The sequence below is a fragment of the Arachis duranensis genome, chromosome 9 (genome assembly GCF_000817695.3).
Source record: "Arachis duranensis cultivar V14167 chromosome 9, aradu.V14167.gnm2.J7QH, whole genome shotgun sequence".
Lineage (NCBI taxonomy): Eukaryota > Viridiplantae > Streptophyta > Magnoliopsida > Fabales > Fabaceae > Arachis > Arachis duranensis.
In genome coordinates this window covers 2,985,194-2,998,613 of record NC_029780.3, presented here as the reverse complement: position 1 = coordinate 2,998,613, position 13,420 = coordinate 2,985,194, and the positions used below count along the sequence as shown (strand labels likewise).

Below are 13,420 nucleotides of genomic sequence, written 5' to 3'. Positions count from 1 at the left end.
GATATGTACTTAAAATTAGCAATCGTCATTATTCATTAGTATGAAAACATAAAAAGAAAATTTGAATAACCACGTAATTAATATTTGTAACTAAATGAATCAAATCCAATATTTCTGTTTTACTTTTTCACTCATGCGTTCCGAGTACTGGCTGCTCTTTCTTTTTTTTCTTTTAATCCTTCTTCTTCTACGCCTTCTTCTTCTCCTTCTCCTTCTTTTGCATCTCTTTTCATTTTCTCCTTTTTCTTTTTTTCCTCCTTCTGCATCACCGTCGCTGTTCGTCGCTCCGCCGTCGACCTTCACTGCCTCCGTTTAACGCCCTCTGTTGCGCCTCCGTTTCCCGTTCTTGTTTCCCTCCACCGCTTCTCTCACTTCCCTCCTCCTCCTTCTCTTTCACGGTTTCACCCTCTGCTTCTAGTCAGCTCTCTCTCTCTATTTAATTCTCCATTGGCGGTAATTTCTTTCTCTATTTCTCGAAACGCATTACATTGAATTGAATTATCTAAAGGATTATGAGTAACTAAGCTTCGTGTTTAGGGGAAAATGGTTTCTTTGATTTATCAATGTTTGAATGTGATTCTAGGTTTAGGAGGTGACACATATAGCTGCAACCATTCGAGAATGTATGTCTATTGAGGACATGTGAGATAGCGTATTAGGCAATTTGAGGGCATGGAAATTGTATTTGAAATGGCAATGCAATTGATGATTTGTGGATATCATCATTTCCTGTTTTTAAGTGGTTTTCAATTTGTCATTTCAATTCCTATGCTCGGTTCCACTAGATATATAGTTTAATTCACGGCAATGTCAGAATCTGATGAGTGATGAGCTTGCTTTTTTTTTTTTTAAAGGGCTAAAAGGATTACTTAGAATTACTTGTTTGATTTTTGCCCTAAAGTTTTTAATGCAGCTTGTTTTTATGTAGACGTTGGTTTTCTGTATTCTAATATGTTATGATAGTACAACACTGCAAACTTGAGTTTTGTTTGGTTATAATCTGATGTTTGAAGTTTGTTTAACTATAATTTGATTCTTGAACTTGAATTTGGAGGTTGTTTGATTATAATTGATTCTTAAACTTTAACAATATATGATTAAATGTCTTTGTAAAATTCTGATAGCTATGTAATTTTGTATTCTACGGGAGTACGGGACTGTGATATTAGATATAGCTATTCTAATTTTTTTTTCCTCTTTGCTTGATGTGTGTGTATATGGCAGTGAATTCCAAACTTGCTCGCTGTTGTTATTCTTGAAAACCAATTTGAAGCAAGCCTGAACTTGAAGGCTGATTTTATCTATATACATTTCTGTTACCATTTGCATCAATGGATAGGTTCTCCATAGATGAGGTAATGTCCCTTTTCACTTTGTATTGAGGAGTTTTATCTTCCATAGCAGACTATTAAATTACATGGACCTCCCATGAGGCATTAGATAGAAAACCATTCATGTTCCTCAATAGCCGCACCTAGTGGGATAAGGCTTTGTTGTTGTATGTTCCCCAATATGGGTGGTCCTATGCATTGTTTTCATGCTTTAAGCCCAAACGAGGCTCTTGTGAAAAAGGGGTGTATTAATATAAAACTTCATGATTTCATAACATGAGGTTATGCAATATTACATATTTACATGACACTACTTGATTAGTCATGTTTATAGAGGAGACTAGTGTCACATTATATAAAATCTAAAGGTATTGAGTATCATGTAACCTAAATTTCAGTTGAGGTCAATGTATATTCTTACGAATGGAGAGTTGTCGGGTGTAATGTCACCAATTCTTATTGGAGTTCAGTATAATTTACCCTTTGAATTATGGATGTGTTATCTGTTATGTACAGTCATTTCTTATTTTAAAAGATATGATGCATTATTTGAATGTTTTGTGTTCCTCTTTATATTGGTGCTGTTAGCTGCATTTTGCTTATATTGACTAAACCATGCCCTCTTCCTCTATTATGTTCCTGTGGCCACTGATGCATAGGTCAATGAATTGGAAAGAATATATAAGGAGATGGGAGAAAAATCAGTTGACCAGAATTTCTGCAAGTCGGTTGCCATAAGCTTTAGGTGATTAATTACAGTCTTGTATTAACTACAGGAATAAATAAAGAGGAATTTGTGCTACGTTTACCACTTTACTTAATATTTCATAATTGAGCTGTTTTTATGTTGCAGTTCCTCATCAAGACGTGCTGGTAAAGCTTCTTTAACTTGGGAACAGGTTGTTACAGTTGCTTTACCATTTATACATGTTTTGAAATTCATGCAGAGGATGTTTTAAATGATGAATTTGTTGCAATGGGGTTTAGGTGCGGCATTGGTTTCAAAATAAACTGAAAGAGTCAGAGACTAATGTTGCTTCCACTACCAGTTCAATGAACCTATATATCGATCTTTCAGAAGCATCTGTGTTAAGAAATGGGCAGAAAAGCTCCTCAAATGCAAAAGGTTTTCACTTAAATTCATTATGTTCTTAAAGTCGTATATGTGAAGCCTAAAAATTCTTATCATGCTATCATTTCTTTAGGAAACAAAGGGCTCACCTGATTTGTGTTGCTCTTAGCTCCTCCAATTACCAAAACATAAAAAAGTTAGGAACAATAATGGTATTTACATATTATTTTGTATTACAACCTGTCAGTTAAATAATAATATTAAGAATCTGCTGTGGTTATTTGTTTCTTTTGATATCAATAAGGGTTTTTAGTATTTACACTTTCCAGTTTCTATATTACATTGAACTTCCTATTGTTTTGCCTCATATCAAGTTACAGTGCTAAAGTATATTTTCTGAATAGTACTTTGATCAGATCTCTCCCTGCTAAATTCTGACTCTTGATTTCTGTTAATGTGAAATGAAATCACTGAACAATTGTGCACATTGTAAGGTGATGTTATTCATGTGAAGCTTTGTTGAGACAGATTTAAGGAACAACTATAGAAATTAATAATAAACAGGAGAACATAAGTTCTATAAAGTTTCTTTTTTCAATTAACTTCAGCAAGGATAGGATCCGGTGACAACCCTAAATGGACAAGTGATGATTAACAGAGTTATGCCCTATATTCAGTCATTATACGTTTCTCAATTCAACTAGAATTTATGATTATAATGTCAGGCAAACGAGCAGAAGATATCTCAGAGTTGACATTTGAGGCAAGGTCTTCAAAAGATGTTGCATGGTGAGGAATGACCTTCTAATTGATATGCATGTCTTGTCTTGTGTTTAACTATCTGTAATGTGTGTGGCATCGTTATGCATTTTGGATCATAAGAGAATTGTAAGGTGTGGGTGAATTTTGTTTTGAAATTCTATTAGAGCACGATCCAATATGAGTATGTCTTTCTCCCCCTCTCCTAAAACTCATCATTCGAGAATTATAAGGTGTGATTTGTTTTTCAGGCATGATGTTGCATCATTCCTTAACTATAGAGTTTTGAGCACAGGCGAACTTGTAAGATTCTGCTATATGTTTATGTATTTTTCATTTTTAGGAACTGAGACACATTGTTTAAAAGTTGTAATCGAGAGAGGAGTGATAGTTCCTTTCACACCTGCAATAGTTGCCTTCTTTTACTCGAAAATATCTATCAACTTTTAAGTTGGAGGTACACAGATGTTCCTTCCATTAAATTAACTAATGATTAAACTGAAATTTACCTTGGTTTTAGTCAGTGTGTGCTCCAATAGTATCTTTCGAACAACTTGTGCATAACAACAGGCTATTTTTGTTTGGGTTATTTTTTTCACTGGAAAAAAGGATGCAAAAGTTGGAAAATGATCTATGCAAATTTTGTTTGTATACATATGTCATATGTGAAGTAGGAGAAAATTGCAAGTTATATCCTGATGTCTTCTGATAGCTCTACAAGCTTATGTGTGCAATTTAATTGGATTTTGCGGATTTTAACCAATTAAAGTTAATGGATCTTGCTACGTACATTTAAGGAAGTGCGTATTCGATATGCCGGATTTGGTAAGGAGCAGGATGAGTGGATTAATGTAAAAGAGGGGGTGCGTGAGAGATCCATCCCTTTAGAACCTTCAGAGTGTCACAAGGTCAACGATGGAGATCTTATACTGTGTTTCCTGGTAAGTGGAACTCTAGCTATTTCATTCTATTTCAAGCTAAGGTTAACTCTAAACATAGGTCATTTCAATTTTGATCCATCCAGAATTTTGCGTTGGTTTTGGTCTCTCTCTCTCTCTCTAGCCCCGACCATTCAAAATTGTAATCTTTATAAATACTTCACAATATCTATGTAATCAATGCAAGTTTGTTCTGGTCAATATACATGTTTTCAAACCTTATTTTGATCCTTATAAACATGATAACATCAGATCTAGAGAGTAGGACTAAGAGCCTATCAATAGAAGAAAAGAGAGACCAAATTCAAAAGAAAATTCTAGAGGTGATAAAATCAAAGTTACTTATATTTATACGGACTATAAACATATTTAAATCTTCAATTTATCTTGTGCAATTTGCTTGTGACATGATTGAATTGTTGCTAAGTCATTGTTTGTGTACAGACATCAAAACTCATCTATAAGTTCTCTCTTTGGCATTTGTTTGTTCTGTTTCTTCTTCCTCACAGGAAAAACATGATTATGCGCTCTATGTTGATGCTCGTGTTGTCAAAGTCCTCAGAAGGCTCCATGGTCCTACAGACTGTAGGTGTATCTTCATTGTTCGTTATGTTCATGATAAAACTGAGGTAACTTCAATTTTTCTTTTTTCAATGCTATTCTCAAAACTCTCCCATATCACAAGCAGTCATGCTGTCAATCTTGAAATGTGTTTGTACACAATTTATCCAATCAAAATCAAAGGAATTGTCAACATGATTTATTCTTACGGTAAATTACATTCACTTCTCCTGTGGTTAAACATGTTACACACGATACTTTTTTCATTTGTAAAACGATACACCAACTTAAAACTGGTATTTAAATTATGCGAAACTTGAAACATATGTATTTTATAAAATGTGACGCTAACATTTCTTATAAATATGAGGTTAGCATAGGCATGAAAAATCGAGGGGTGCCGTGTGTAATAGTTTATCATGATTCATGGTATGTCAAGTTCCATGATTTCTATTGGATGACAGCATGGGTACATGAAAACTAATCTTGTCGAATTTTGCTTCATATGGTGGTTGAATCCTTCTATTTTACATGTGACAGGAAGGAGTTTCGTGGAACAGGTTATGCTGTAGACCTACACAAGAGGAATATGTCCCTGAAGAAATCCCCCTAAATCCCCTAGAGGACCTATGGGGATGAATAAGAGCCAAATTTATTGTGTTTCCCTTTCTTCCTTTCTTTCTTTATGATGGTAATATTGTTATGTTATATCCAAGGATGTTGTTTGAATATTTTAAAAATATTATTTGGTTAGCATCAACAAATTTTGGATAGAGAAATTATAAGTGATCAATAATATTATGGGTGGCTTAGGCCAAGCAAAAAAGATAAACTTCGTGTCTAAGCTACTTATGATTACAATTTTAAAGAGCAGACCAAATCTAATGCTATTTAATTACAACAGAAAAGGATGATCAATCACATGGATGTGTAGCATCTAGCATATGCAACATTTTCCGGCATGTATGGTAGGAACATATGCAATGTCTGCGTTGTCCTTTTTTGTTCCGAATTCCCATTGATTAGTGCTTGAATACTTATACTAAGCGTGGAGGTAACAGTGTAGCCCATTTTCTAGACAACTTTGCACAATCATAATTGTTTGGCGAAGAAAACGTCACACCATTGGTGGACACATATGTCTATTATGATTGCAAGATGTTATTATCAGAATAAAGGTATGTCTTCCGTGTCCCAAATCTATCCCCATCATATATATGGGTAAATTATTACAGCCATGCTTTTTTTTTATAGAGTATAAAACTATTTTATTATCTAGTTTGATATTTAGTATGGCTGCATATGGATCGGTTAATATCCGCATATTTGCAGTAATTGTCCGCATGCATTCGATCTGAATTTTGCGGATATTATCCAATCCGCAGAGTTATCGGATTGGATCCAATTCGATCTGCACTTTGGTAGGATCGGATTGCGGATTTGGCAGTAATATTTGCGGATCCGATCTCCAGATCCGCATATCTGCACGTCTCATATAAATAGCATTGTTTAACAAAGTAAACCCTAATGTGATATGAATTTGTGTGTTGTTTTATAAATTTTATAATATCTTGTTTTTAATTTTTTATGTTGTAGTTTAACTTAGATCTTGTGTTATTATTTTTTTTTTGTTATTTAAAAAAACTTTTATTGATAATATTTTAAGAGTAAATAGGCTTAAACAGATAAAAAAAATAGATTTTCTAGAGCAAAAAAGAACCTTAAAACAATTTTTTTGAATTATACGGATACACCCGATATCCGACGCGAATCGGATCCAACTTGAAAAAATGCGAATATCGTATCTGATCCAATCCAATTAGTGCAGTGCGAATTGGATAGAATTTATAAGCTATATCCAATCCGATCTGTGTACAACCCTAATATTTAGTGTTATAAACAATAAAGCCCTAATATTTAGTGTTATAAACAATGCAACAAATATTTCTGCGCAATTAAAAAGAATCCTGTTAGAATTTACTTTTGATACATAGTAAATTCAGAACAATTTCACACATGCATCTAATAATAAATTTGCCTAATTAGCAAAAATAACTACTATTTTTATTGATTACATATATTTTACATTATCACTACATCAAAATACTTACATTTTCTTTTACCTCTCTCTCTCTATATATAATTCTTGCACATATTAAATAAAAATTAATTGATATTCGTAGAAACACAGCCGTCCCAATATTAAAATGAAAATAATTTATGAACAATTTTTGGTTTCCAAACACGCCTATTAATAGCTTTACTATTATATATCGATCTCGTGATCAAACTTGGAGTGGAAATATGGAATAACCATGAACCTATATAAACATGTCCTTAACAGGGTAAGTAAAATCACATTAAAGGGGAAGAAAAACAGGTGACTCCTTTGCATAACATTAACTGATATTTTGACATGAACCAATTTACCACCCCAATGGCAACTTTCAGATATTACTTTTAACCCAAGATAATGTGCTACCTACAAACAATGTTAAGCCCTTTTTCGTGTCGCCATCAAAATTTCTCGGAGCCTGCACTGCGCCATCATCAATCGTGTCACTTCACATATCTTCACCGTGTTCGAGTTGGGGCGTGGTAGCAGAACAGCCATAATCACCAGAACCGCAACTGACACATGCAGGGTCAAGAAACTGTACGTCCATAGCATATAGAAGCAATGTAGAGGTTCTTCCCCCACTTCTCCTGTAAGAAACCAATTATAGAAGTTGAATCAGAGACTGCATCAAAAAGTAATGGCGTAGCGGCACAGGCACAGGCACAGTACGGCCGTGAGGATAATAACATAGGTTCTAGTAATGGAGAGAGAGCACGAATGAAAGTATAATCCACCTTGACATGCGTACTCGGAAAGGCAGAAGTCCGAAGTGTTTCCTGAGTTTCATCCACAGGCTTCTTCCTGGGCACACTCAGGACAAAAGCCGCTTGGTCCCATGTTGCGGCAGTCGAGGTGATTCGGTATCCACAATCCCACCGCTTGTGAATCCCTTCACTAGGGTACAGGAAATCTAGCTCAACCACCTGAAACCCAGGAGACGAATATAAAGGTCGGTTAATCACGCTAAGAAGTTGCATTATCAACTGAATTACCAGTATGTAAAGCTCAAAATCAAATGGTGACCTGGTCCGAAAATCCTGCACCACGAGACATGACTACTCCCCATCTGTTCAATGAAGTAGCCATTGAAGTGACATAAAATCCCTCCCTCCATTTTTTGTTGATCCACTTGAAAGGAAACGAATCACTAACTTTGTATGATTGCTGCAGATACTGTGTGCCTGGAAATCCATGATCTTTGTTAGCAGAAAACTAAATTGAAAATTGCCAACACATCAGCAACTACACTTGTTTGAGGAACTAACCCTTAGACATGACTACTAGCGAGCTTCCATTTGCAGCTCCGGCAATTGCGCTGATATAGTAATTTTTTTCCCACTGCTCCATGATCCATTCCTTAAAACACACCAAGACAGTTAATTTCTCTTTATTAAGCATGTGTTGCTTAAAGCAATAAACATTAACAGTTCTAAAAGCATGCATATATGATGCTAAACCGAAAATTCTAAGAATTCACAAGAAGAATTTAAAGCAACATATTGAAAGTTACCTTATGGAGAAAGTAATAGGAAAGTTCATACACTTGGGAAGTGAAACCTGTTCCTGCATCCATTATTAAGGCCCACAGGTTCTGACATGAAGCAACACTGCTAATATATAAACCATCCTCGTTTCCTTTCTCAATGTGCTGGGATAGCCTTTGATCAGACACATTGTAGTGATATCTGTAACACAAGGACAATCATTCCTTGTGCATCAAGTTCCATTCTAATAGGATAATTATCATCTAATTCATGTTATTTAAAAGGAGTCTGATTAAATCAAACATACAATTCAACAAATACACACAAAAGGCGTGTCAGATTGATTAACATAGATGACATGTGTCTTTGCCATCATCATAATCTTACAGATGGGGAAACAGGTGCTCACCACTGATTTTTATGCATAGAATCATACAAGGGAGACGACAAAATTTTCAGCATACTACTATATACCTTTGTTTCATAGGTCTACGAGCATTGTAAACGCTTATCCACTGAGTTGCTGGCAAACCCATACGATACTTCTTTTTTGGTTGTTCATCATCATCATCTTCCATTGCCTGCCGGCCTCTCTTGTGGCCAATGAGCTTCAAGGGAAAAAAGATAGTAATATCAAGTCTATTAGATTATGAACTTTGAATGCATATAAAGCAACAAAAGGGTAAAAGAATAATAAAACCATTACCTTTTGTGCTCCTTCTGTATTAATCGGCCTGATATCTGGATTTGGACCAACAATTCCATCGAAGAAAGAAATGTATTTTGCATAGTTAGGTTCTTCATCGAACTTTAAGTTCACAACATGTTCAACAAATAGTTTAAAAGGCTGGGGGCAAAAGCAACATAAGCTGTCCGGAGGCGTTCCCATCTTCTTCTTGCAAACAAGAAATCCTTTGTTTTCTCCCTGTGAAAAGGATGTCAAGGTCCATCATTACAAAGCTGGGCATTAGGATATGATATTAAGTTATTTAAAAACTGTCTAACCTGGAAACCCTGCCAAGGAAGACGACCTCGAAGAAGAAAAATCAGTGTATAAGCTAGAGATTCCAAATCATCCCTCCTGCTTCCAGTTCTCCCTAAATGGGCATTTGCACTAGCATAACGGACTGTGCCCCTGGAATAACATAAGAAAACCAAGAAGGTATAGGTTAATATAAATACATAGAAACCTTTGACAATATGGCATTTCCAACATAATCCAAAAGCAATTATCAATACCTGAAAACATCTGGCCTTTGGTCATATTCTACATGCAAACCCGTTGTACTGTCTCGCCATTTAGTAGCTGTTAAATGTGAGTAATAGATGAGTAAGTAAATTAGCTAACAAAATCATGGGGGAAAAGGCTTGGTTGTTATTGTTGTATAATAGATGAGTAAGTAGTCAACAGTTACATCATACCCAAACCAAGATCGACAAGAAACAATTTCTTCTCATTAGGTGTCCCAGGAGGACCAAGCAGAAAATTTTCAGGCTTCACATCCCCATGCACATACCTGCCAATTAGCAGTCATATAGTTTAAGAAACACAATTTCAATTACTAACATGAATGACAGTAAAACAAGCGAAGCATAACATAAAGCATAGCAAAGCAATTGATCTAGCTTCTATAGAAGCTGCCTACCAAATCGTAGATTCATAAAATGAATAAATATACTAAAAACTAGGTTTACATAGATTGATAGGAATATGTTTAGGAAGGATGATAGACAGATTACCCTCGAGAGTGCATCTTCTCCAAGATGGATATTGCCTCGATGGCAATACATGCGACCATTTCAGTGGACATGCTGGAATACAAAAAAAAAAAACACATTAGAATGGCAAATGAATCTCAAAAATACAATGGGAAACACAGTTTCACACGCATCAGGCAAATATTTTGCAAAGCACTTACCTGTGGGAGTTGTTATTCCAAACGTCCCACAAGCTCGGACCCAGCATATCCATAACCTGAAAAAATGAATTCCTCAAGTCAAACAGACTCTTCATAAGGGGAAAAAAAAACTGATGAGGGAAATATTGCAGCACCATTGAAAATTCAAAATTATAAAACAGAATGTAATAATTGAGAAAAAAAAGCTCTATAGGACCCAAAAAACATACCATAACATAATAGTCACCTTGCCTGCCCTTGTAATGTACTTGAGGCACACCATGACTGCCACCAAGAGTACTGCGCAAGCAGAGGGAAAAGATTGAAAAAGAAGCAAGGTACACAAACCGAGCCAAGAGAAAATACAGAGGTCAAAACTAGCACTCACTTGTACACTTGCCACTCGTATGGTGGTCCATAATTACATCCTTTACTACTTCTATGCTCAAATTTTAATGCAACCTGAGAACAAAAGTTTAAACTGTCATATCAGAAATTAAAATTACTTGCACAACTAAAAATGAAAATACAACTTATCACCCAAGGTTGGTAGCATGCGCATACCTCTACAGCTCCAGGTCCAGTTCTCTCATTCAAATTTCCACCAGTAAGACGTCGACCAACATATACTTGACCAAATCCACCCTTTCCAAGTTTTCTTTCTAATTTATACAAAGGGGAACCACCTACTTGAATCTGTGCGATAGTGACAAAAAGATTAGTACACAGGTATCAATTAAACAAAAGTAGTCATCTATGTTTTTGAGAATAATTATTTAATTATTACTCATTGACATCTAGGCAACACCGTGTGGAGAGATTTAAAATAGAATGACGCATCAAGATAAGTAAAACAAAATTAAACAAAAGACAGTTCCCGTCCTCTGATGAACTAAGAAAACAAAAGCAAGGGAGAATTGAAGACCCTAACTGAGTGCAGAAACAACCGTTAGCAACCATGATTTCAATTTTTTTTGTGACATCAGCACAGATAATTCCATTTTACAGTAACACAATTGCGATGCAGACTGTGTGAATGCCTTATCGATTTGCGAAAACAAACTCAAGAAGCAAGCCACCATCATATGCAGATTCGTCAGTTTAAAAGATATCAAGACCGAACAAAGAGAATTCATCAAGAATGTTCCCCAAAAGTAATACACAATCACAATAAGTTGAGAAAAGGCAAGTGAAATAATGGATTGAAAACTTTTAAACCAAAACAAAGGTGTCACTATCATCAAAACTAGAATGACTAAAATAGGAAGTTTTCAAAGAGATTGAGTTTCAGTCTTCCCTGACTACTAGCCACCCTAAACAGTTACTTACACATTAATAACAATTTGAAGAACACCCTGCCATGCACCATAGTATCCGATATCATGAAACATAACTATATTCAAACCTCGAGGCATAATAAAGCACAATTAAAATTCAAGAAATGACAGATTTTGATCAACCAGAAAAAACATGCATATTGATTGGATTATATAATCCAAAGAGACACAAGAAGCATAGATAGTAACAAACCTTCTCTGGAAGGGGAGCAGTGCTGCCCTCATCTTCACCAGCATTGGCCTTATTGCTGCGGCCGCCGCTGTCGAAATCATCCATCTGTTTCTCTCCTACTTCTTCTTTATCGGCTCCTTCACCTACCTCAATTCCCTTCTTCTCTTCTTCCTTCCCAACAACTACCCTCTCATTGACCTTCAGCAGCGCCTCCTCCTTCCTTTTATTGCTATTCTTTGGCACAATAACCTCTGCTGCCGCCGCTGCTGCACGACGCCTCCTTGTTCTCGTAGCAATCGCTTCCTCTTCCACCACTGGACTCTGCTGCTGATGTGGCTGTGGCTGTGGCTCCTCCTGCTGTTCTTGCTGCTTCTTCTTCTTCGCTGCTGCCCGGCCCCTGCGCGCTCCGCTACGCAGCACAGGCATCGTTCATCCTTCAAATCTCATCCTCTTCTCTCAAAATTACCCAAACAAGACATACAAAAAAGCACCACAAACGCACAAAACAGACACACACACAGAGACAGAAAACGGTATATGAAAAGTTATGAAATTTGTGCGTGTTTCTGAGACCCCTTTGGGTTCCGATCAGGACACACCGAAAAGGGAATGTTAGTCTCTCGTGGGAATCTTCTAGAACAGTGATGAGTTGAAAAGAGGAGGTGAGAGAGAAGAATGTGGTTGAGTATGGGATTGTTGGCGGGTTGGGTACTCTGAAGAGTGGAATCTACGCGCGAAATAGGATCGTGACGGAAGATTTAGGGTTCCGATCACGGAGTGAGGGAAGAAGTAAGAACCGATCGCAGAGGAGAGAGAAAATACAGAGAGACAGAGAGAGAGAGAGTGTACTTGCAGGTGCACAGAATACGATGTTTATATTTGTTTATTTGCAAATTTACGAAAGCTATATATATTCTCTTTTTTTTTATCTTTCAAAAATTTTATTTTTATTCACTAAAATAGTTTTGCACAATAATATTTTGTATTTTTTTTCAGTAAAAATAATTCATTTTCAAAATAATCTTTTAAATATTATTTCAATTCATAAATAAAATTAAGTATTTATATAAAATTATTTATAAAATTAAACTCTATAAACAAATAAAAACATTTTTAATAATTAATTAAATTTTAATTATTGATATTATAAAACTTTTATAGAATTGTTTATTCAAATTTGTTATTTGATTGGTTATATATGTAAAATTAGTTATTTATATTGATCTAATAACATATGATAAAATTCGTGAATAAAATGTTTCTATATTAAGAATGTAAAAGTGCATAAAAATTTAAATTCACTAAAAAATTATTTTAGGAATTTAAAATTAGAATGATTTTATTGAGGTAATAAGATTTTGTTATTTGTGTTTAGTTTATATATAGTAAATAAATAAATAAATTTCTACCCATATGTTGTTTATCATAATTTTGTATTATATAAATTAATAGAAACTAATTAGTTATGCATATAAATTATTTTAAAATATTTGCATTCTTGAAAAAACAATACTATCCATAAAAAAAAAAAAGAAACTAACCGTCCCGGGAAGGAGTACCAATCTTTAAGCAATTAATAACAAAGTCCAAAAAAGTATAACCAGGTCATTAATAAAAAAGTGTATATTATGAGCTCATGACAAATTCTTCCTCATAATTCATAATTCTCGCCACAAACAAATTTGTTTCTCTCATTTAAAAAAAGTAATTATATTAGCTCTCTCATATATACACGAATATATGTTATAT

The 13,420-nt window shown here is 35.0% G+C and overlaps 2 protein-coding genes across 2 annotated transcripts; one reads left to right on the top strand and one right to left on the bottom strand.

The window, feature by feature from the left end:
• Window positions 1–309: 309 nt before the first annotated feature.
• On the top strand, window positions 310–5,541 carry LOC107464078 (protein SAWADEE HOMEODOMAIN HOMOLOG 1). Its single transcript, XM_016082984.3, has 10 exons — window positions 310–453; window positions 1,225–1,355; window positions 1,991–2,076; window positions 2,185–2,230; window positions 2,319–2,457; window positions 3,129–3,192; window positions 3,414–3,465; window positions 3,960–4,103; window positions 4,610–4,729; window positions 5,202–5,541. Exons 2-10 carry the CDS (start codon window positions 1,332–1,334, stop codon window positions 5,298–5,300), a joined length of 774 nt encoding a protein of 257 aa, XP_015938470.1. The 5' UTR covers window positions 310–453; window positions 1,225–1,331; the 3' UTR covers window positions 5,301–5,541.
• Window positions 5,542–6,964: 1,423 nt separating this feature from the next.
• LOC107464035 (casein kinase 1-like protein HD16) lies at window positions 6,965–12,536 on the bottom strand. Its single transcript, XM_016082934.3, has 16 exons — window positions 11,693–12,536; window positions 10,727–10,858; window positions 10,551–10,624; window positions 10,393–10,462; window positions 10,184–10,239; window positions 10,005–10,076; window positions 9,687–9,781; window positions 9,504–9,570; window positions 9,270–9,399; window positions 8,971–9,189; window positions 8,739–8,872; window positions 8,291–8,465; window positions 8,046–8,136; window positions 7,804–7,961; window positions 7,515–7,703; window positions 6,965–7,367 (listed from the first exon to the last, which is right to left on the bottom strand). The coding sequence occupies exons 1-16, from the start codon at window positions 12,095–12,097 to the stop codon at window positions 7,308–7,310; spliced, it is 2,127 nt and encodes a 708-aa protein (XP_015938420.1). The 5' UTR covers window positions 12,098–12,536; the 3' UTR covers window positions 6,965–7,307.
• Window positions 12,537–13,420: the final 884 nt, after the last annotated feature.